The 7,817-nt window shown below is 43.3% G+C and overlaps 1 protein-coding gene across 1 annotated transcript in view; it reads left to right on the forward strand.

Moving 5' to 3' along the window:
• Window positions 1-721: 721 nt before the first annotated feature.
• Window positions 722-7,817, forward strand: part of LOC104489637 (formin-like) — a gene marked incomplete at its 3' end in the record, with an annotated part of 24,028 nt that continues 16,932 nt past the window's right edge. Inside the window, exons 1-2 of the mRNA XM_010131817.1 lie at window positions 722-2,110; window positions 4,111-4,228. Coding sequence (XP_010130119.1) covers window positions 722-2,110; window positions 4,111-4,228 — 1,507 coding nt within the window. The remainder of the gene's footprint in view (window positions 2,111-4,110; window positions 4,229-7,817) is intronic.

The raw sequence follows: 7,817 nt of genomic DNA on the forward strand, positions 1-7,817 counted from the left end.
TTTTCCTGCTTTCTTCGGCTTCAAGGGCACTCAGCCGAGTTTGCTCTGGCCGGTTGGCAACGGGGGACTCTGCACAGGCTCCGGACGGTCGCACTGGAAGCTTCAGATTTGTTACTTCGGGTTTCCCTTTGACATTTTTCGGTGATTATGGATTTACAAGAGAAGATCTTTATCACGGTGGAAAGACTATGCAAAAGAATCCATCGGGGATTTTCTGCTGAAAACCACTCGCAGCTCCCGGACTGGAATAAGGAAGTAGCGCTCTACAAATGCGCCCAGTTCTGCTCGGGAGGCTTGTTTGTGTAGCTGCTCGGCACTTTCTAGCACGTAGGAAGTTGTGTGCAGCCAGTAGGATTGCAGGCGTCCCAGCAGTAACCATTGGTCGACTTTTCCACCGAGATTAGTGCGCTGGCGTACTTGCTGTGACAAAAAGCCCTTTGTGTAAAGCAGCAAGTTACCGACGCTGCTGAGGACTTTTTTTACGGTGGGTCTCTTCGCTGCTGCCGAAGCAGGGCTCGGAGAGCCGAGGGAGGCTTTGGCTGGAGGCGGAAGGAAGGGCAGGGTGAGCCGGGGGAGGCCGGCTGCCCTGGGAGGGCCGGGGAGCGCTGCCGGGTGCAGTGCCTGTGGTGAGCCCAGCCTGCTGTCTGAAGGCATGTAGTAAATACTTGTTTAGTCGTTACTAGCGCTGCTAGGAGGAAACTTCTGCTGTACTTCATGCAACATGGAAGAAGAAGACGGGGTGCCTGATTGTAGTGAGCTTTCAGACCTGGACAACACAGCAGAAAGTGAGCTTGATCTTTTCACTACATTTTCTGTGAAATCACTTTTTGGATTTAGAACTAAACTTGAATCTACAGCTTCCAAAGAAGGAACAGTGCTTAAAGCATTTCAACCTTTGCACGCCAGGGTAAATACCCAGGCTAACACCTGGCATGGGAGGAATGATAATGATTGTAGTGACGACTCAGAAAATCAGCACGGCATGAATAGTACCAGTGGCCAAGCCGACCCGATGGCTGGCAGGCAAACTGACCCGGGACTGGAGTTAGCTGAACAAAACGAATTACTTTTTCACAGTTTAAGGTTTGCACAGACTTCTTTGTCTGAATCTGACAGTGACGACAAGGATGCTATTCTTGTACAAGGTACTTTGGTTCATACAACAAGTGATACAGAATCAGACACAGAGAGTAAGGACCTAGACACCAATGAAAACAATAGAAGTGAATCTGGGCTGAATAGTGCTGCTTTGTCTGCTGAGGCTTTGGACAACAACAGCCGAACTAAGGAAGAGTCAGAATCAGAAGGGCACAGCAACAGTGATGACATTGTGGGTACAGATGACATTGAGTTACACCCAGCAATTTCTAAGCGGCTCTCAAGAGAGCTGGATGGTATTTTGGAGCATGACTCCAATGGAAAAGACGAAATATTAATGGATGAGCAGTTCAGTCACTTGCTTGCTGCAGGGGAATGCCCTCAAGAACTTCCAGCTGAAGAAAGACCTTCAGCTGATAATACCTTGCTCCAAAAAACAGCACTGGCTGAAAGGACTTTCCAGCTGCCTGCTTTCTTCAGTGGACTACGGGTGAGGAAAAAGGGACTAACCGCAGAGGATGGGGAAACTGTTACAGAAATTAAACCAAGGGAGAATGATTTAGCTCTGCTTAAATTACGACAGCCTGTTAAGAAATCCAGTATTACATCAGGTTTGACCACTAAAAAAAAATCAGCTGAACCTAAAGCAAGTCCTACTTTCCTGGAACAACTCTCACACTTGCTAAACATAGAAGTCTCCAAGAATGAAGACAGAACCGAGGACTCTGGTGAGGCATCTGGGGAGACTGAGGACAGTGATGAAGCTCAGGAGAACAAAGCCTCTGGCAAAACAGAACCACGATTTCCCTCTGAGGAAATAAAATCGAGCCCTGCTGAATCTGCACTGGACGTCTTTAAAGCTTTGTTCACACGGCCTCCCAAAAAAGAAACAACTGCAGATCCTTCAGAGCTGGAAGCCATAAAACGCAAAATGAGAAATGAAAAAGAGTCCTTGAAGGCTGTGTTTGAAAGGTCAAAATCAAAACCTGGGGACGGACCACCAGAGAAATCTGTAGGTTGAATTACTTTTTCTTCCTAAGATCTGGAAGTAGATAGAAAACAATTTCTTATTTAAAATTTTTTTGGTGGGGACTTAAGGTCAAAATGTCAGAAATGACCTTTTCGCAATCTCAAATTTTGGATGACCAATGGAAGAAATCTTGGGGCTAAGTTGTCGAAATTCTTGATCGTCTGCAGTTGTAGCAGAACTCAGAACTGGTGACAGTCACAGCCTTTCAGTTAGAAGCGAGAACTAAAAATTCAGCTCCTGATTTTAAACAGTGATGACAAAACAGTTGTCTGTATGTTAAGTATGGCTTTAAATTGGTTTGGTGTTACAAATATTTACTGTAGTAGTATTTGTTTCTCGAACTCACTCTGTTTGCTTTCACTGAGTTTTTTATTTTTAAAAGTAGTATTTCATTTTACTTCTGTGAATAATTCTGATAAGAACTGACACAAGAAGTTATGGATAGAACACAATTTAAAGGATAGACGTAGAATTTAGAGTAGTTCTTTTTCTTATTTGCACGCCTATATCTGGCTTTGCAAATAGTAAATAAACGTTTAACCTTGTCCGAGGAGAACTTAGTGATTTCAGTCAGATGACTCAAGATATGGATTAATTTTGCAAGGTTAATGTTCTTAGGCATGTGGAGATTTAGTTAGTATATTTTTAAGAAATGAAAAAAATCTATGCTGAATTTTCATAGAACTGTAGTGATAAATGAATTTGAGTGTGATTTGAACTCGGTAATTCAATTAGTAACCCTTGGCTTGGGGTTCTGACAGCTTGGCAGATATAATCAGTCCAGAAGGTTGTTCTTGCCGGCTAAAGGGGGACTTAGTTGAATGACTGAATTTGCAGGGTTGCACCCTAAACCTGAAGTTACTTCAGTTAACTTGCTGTGTTGGTTTTGCTCTTTTTCAAAGTTTTATTCTTATACAAAATCTACAGCTTTTTCAAAAGCTTGCCTGACACCTGGGCAGACCCATAATACCAGTTTGTAGTAAATCACCGGTGGGGAGGAGAAAAGAGGTGCTCCTTGGCTGAGGCATGTGGGGCGGTCGCAGCCTGTGTGCGCCCTTCCCGTTCGTGCTTGCTCCTCGCCGCGTGCCCCATGCCCTGTGCCGCGCTGGCTGACGCCAGACCTCCTTGGCAAGTTGTCCTGGCACCGCGGCAGGGGCCTTCATCACTGCCTGCTTAACGTCTGGTCTCGAATAATGTACGTTTTCTAAGGGCAGAGGCAGCGCAGAAGGGTCTTGCCTTCCCTTTTTCCCGGCTCCCACGGGCCGTTCGTGCGTGGGACCGCTCTCACACAGGGTTTTGCTGTTGCTGCGGTTGGGTCTGTGCAATTACTGGTAGCGGCGTGTTGTAAATCAGATTACAGAAATGTTACAGATGTAAAAAAAAGCAAACCCAAAGCTAAACCTCTAAAAGAATGCTTGTTTAGTGGGTCCCCCCCTCCCCCCCACGTAAAGGTCTATTTTAGCATTCCAGTTGACAGCGCAGTCCCATTACGAGCTGCAGCAGCACTTTGATGTGGCAGCGTTTCGTGGTATGTGGACTGAGCAGTGCTGGGGGTGGGGCAGGAATTTCCTAAACGAGCTCTGCTGCCAGCAAATTACACTGTCAAATGATGCCTTAGGTGCATCGCACTAATGTTTACTTGTAAGAGGAGCTCAGGTGGGTCTGTTCGCTCTGGAAAAAATATCCAGGAGAAAACCCTGGCGTTCTTGACCAGCTCTGTGATTCACCAAAGGACAGACAGCTTTCCACACCGATGTGAGCAGTTTCGACGAATCATTGTATGTCACAGGCATTATGCCAGTTGCCTCCTCAAAACTATTCTTCTGCACTGATTTCTTTGTCCCCCTTCCACCCACCCGAGCTCTGTTTCACCCAGTAGAATGAGAATGAGGCAGGTAACCAGTCTGGAGTACACACGTAGAGCTGTATTGGGATCAACTGATACTGCAGACTTTTAATTTTTTCTTGCGTAATTTTAACAGCCTGACCTGAGTCCCTCAGAGCAAGATGACAAGACTCCAGGGAGACTCCAGACTGTCTGGCCGCCACCAAAAGCAAAGCACGAAGAAGTAAAAGTAGGATTAAAGTACACAGAAGCAGGTAAAACAAAGAGGTGAAGCGTTTGTGGAAATTAGTTTCTGGCATTTTTAATCTTGTTTAATACAGAGTTAGGGATAAGTCACAGTATTATTTGGAAAAACAGACCTTATGTTTTGGATGTGTTGTTTACTGCTGCTTGTTAAACACCTGATTTTTAAATGTAGCTATCAGATAAGCTTTTCGCAGAAAAATACTGTTTTTTTGTTATTTATATGAACAATCGCATAACGTATTTAGAAGGGAAAAGTGATTGTTGTAGCCATTGCAACTCTGTTTCAAGTGTTTATTCTTAAATATAAAACAGTAAGTCCTTGCTACTCAGAAGTTAGTCATAAACTGTGGAATTGTCTGCACTTTCAAAATGAAAGGCAATAGACCATCTGTTCTTCATGTACCTGGAGACTTTAGAAAACACCACCTAGAAAGGATTAAGTGGAATTGAAAAACAAGCTGTTGTACTCCCTTGCTGTGAGAAGTTGTGTAGCGTAATTCTTGTATGGTTCTTGTATGGTTCTTTCCAACTCTCTTTGGCCTTGGAGTAGTGGATCTACTGCTTTGTATTGCTTAGTGTACTACCGCTTCCTCCCTCTTTCCTCAGTTTTCTCTCCCTTACTCTTCTTTTTTTTGTGAAGTCGTGATACTGGAAGCATAAAAGTTGCTGGAAGCTTCAGAAAACTTGGTTTTGATTGGGACAGCGTGGTTCTAATATGGACAGAATTGAGTTTACAGTGCAGCTGATGGGTCTGAGGTCTGGAAGTCTGTAACTAGATGACCAGGACAAGCATTCAGCTGTTGGCAAGGAGTGCTCGAGGCTCTTTCTGTTACTCGTAGATTCTCATTATAAGCTATATGCTTGCTGCGTTTAATTTTACCCAAATAAATATTATATTTTTCTCCTAATGACTGTCATCATCTGTGGCAAAAACATATGCTGAAATAAAGAAAGGAAGGGAAACTGAGTTAACAAAAGCTCCAGATTCTACTACCCGTAGAGAAATTAGGTCATGCTTTCCTGAAATTTGAATAGGAAGGACAGACTGGCTTAGAGCCCATGTAAATTGTTACTCTTTTGTTGCTGTGATATTTTGGGTGGCAGTGTCATCAACATGCTGATGGTTAGTTTGCAAAGTCAAATTTTTATACAGACCAGATTCTGCAGTTCATTAGTCGCTTCAGTGTCTGGCAGAGAGAGGGATTTGAATGAAAACAAACTGCTGGTGATTCAGCTGGGATGAGACAGAAGTGCTCTTAAAGGAAGTAGGCAAAGCCTGTATTTACGGCGTATGTTAAGAGTGCGGTGGAGTTACAGGTGTGTACCTCCGTGATTAGCAGGTTTGCGTTTATTTCAGCCCATCATGGATGCCCAGGAAGCAGTTGTGGCAGCAGGGACACTGCAAGCAGTTGTGAGTTGCGTGTGATGCATCAGTTACATCTGCTTCTCCGAGCACTGGGGTGACTGGTGTCCAGCTCTGTGCACAGGAATGCATCTGTGCAGTCTCCTGCCAGTGGAGGAAGGTTCTCTTCACGAGTGGTGCTGATGTAATTAAGAAACCAGAGTTTGTGTTCAGTGTTGGGCTTATTGCTGGGGGCAGGGTTTGTGGCTTTTTTTAATGAATATGAAAGTGGCAATAAAACATTACTTCTAAACTCAGTATCTTCTTTTGGCAGTGGTGGGTAACTTCAAAGTGCATGTGTGTGCTCGCATTTCCCCTCACATCCTTTCCCATCCAAAATTCCCTCCCAGCCACCAGTACCTTAGGGAATTCTTGTCCACAAAGTGGGCTTCTTAAAAATATGATACACAACAGGATAATGATTATCATTAAACTGGCTGGTCTCAACCTGAAACCCTCTTTCTTACCCCAGTGTCGTGTCCTGACAGCTGAGATCTGATGAAAAATTCCTGATTTCAGAACAGAGTTCAAAATCTGTGTGTGGCAGAGTTGTTTGTGAGTCCAGTCTTCCCCTTCTGTTGCTCCTGAGCAGATGATTATCTGTAACGTAAAAAATGCTGCAGTGACTTGTTTTAACTTTCAGTCAACAGTTTATGTTCATGTGTTAATTTCCGTGATTAAGAGTTTCGTCTAGCAAAACAATAGGAATCGGTATACAAACAGTAATAATAGGCTGAACTGGTAGGTTGTATTCGTTTAGCCCCGCTTTGGTTTAGGTTCAAACGAAATACATCTGTCACAAGCTTGATCACCTCCAAGGATAAATCTGTGGGCATAAGTCTCTTTAATCCTAACAGAGTATTTATTTATGAGGTAGCGCAGATTTTTTTAATGAGAAATTAGTATTTAAAGTAACACTGAAAATCTGGAGGTTGGAATACTGTAATCTCTCTTACAGTTCTGCACCAAGGTTTTTCTGCACCAAGATTTACTTCCTTCAGCACCGTGCACTATGACAACTATGACAAGACAGTAGAATGTTGAGGGAGAGGATTCCTGGCTTTTTGATCTTTTCTCACCTCTTCACCATGTCTTTTCTCATTATTCCTGTTGCCTAGTGGAAGCAAGAAATTCAGGCTTCCTTTGGCCTAGGCAGCAGACATCACAGTGACTCATAGCAGCGTGGAGGAGCAGCTAACTCCTCCTGGGGCTTGGAGTCAGGCTGGGTGTGTGGGAAACTGCGTGAAAAGCCAATAGACGTAACAAGGAACGCGTGTATGGGGTGGACTAGGCCTATAGGAATACTAGAAGTAAAAGAACTTTGTGAACAAAAATCTGCAGCAGGTTTTTGTTCATGTCTTTGATAACGTCTTGTGTAGTCATAGTATTGTCACTCCCAACACCCAAGCCTCGAGTTGTAAATTTTGAATTAAAAGGATGGTATTACAATATTTTGGCATATCTGATGTTTTCTTAATCCTTTAATTCCTCTTTCCATAGAGCAAGCGACTGTGTTGTCAACTGGCTGTCTGTAATTAGCACAGGCTGCTGATGTGGTTCCCTCGAGAACTTCTTTGAAGTGTGTCAGTCTAAAATAGTTGAAGTTCAGAAAGTCTGTACACAGTTTATATCCTGGAAGTATAGAAAAAGGGTGTTTTAATTTGTAGTTATTCCATGGAAATCCTCCCCGTGCAATCAAAGACATTTCTGTGCGTGTTTCTCTGATCCTAAGGTTCTGTTCTTCTGTTTTCATTAAGTTTCTTTTTCTTTTTCCTTCATAGAGAACTCTCTGCCATTTTTGAAGCATTAAATCTGATATAAGGGTAGATGTGTCAGCAAGCAGAGGAGACAAATTCATGTCTCGGCTGAGCGAATTCACCTGTGAGACTTGATCACACAGAATCCCCATGAAACGAATGTCTCAGCTGCTGCCTGTGACTAGGTCAGCACGTACAGCCTCTCACAGTACTCCCAGAGGAGTTCAGGCATGAGTTCTGCTGCTTATAAAACTACTTACGTTGGAAGAAGTCTCCACATCATGGTGGTGTGGATGTACAGATACTGTGATTCTGATTACAAATGCATTTTAAGCCAATAGGATCAAAATAGTTCTCTTATATAAAACTGAGTTTAGTCTTTTGCTTAGGCAAAACAAAGTTAAAAAGTGCTAAGATAGAAGCATTTGACATTCCTGC

The sequence above is a fragment of the Buceros rhinoceros genome, unplaced genomic scaffold (assembly GCF_000710305.1).
Source record: "Buceros rhinoceros silvestris isolate BGI_N320 unplaced genomic scaffold, ASM71030v1 scaffold582, whole genome shotgun sequence".
NCBI lineage: Eukaryota > Metazoa > Chordata > Aves > Bucerotiformes > Bucerotidae > Buceros > Buceros rhinoceros.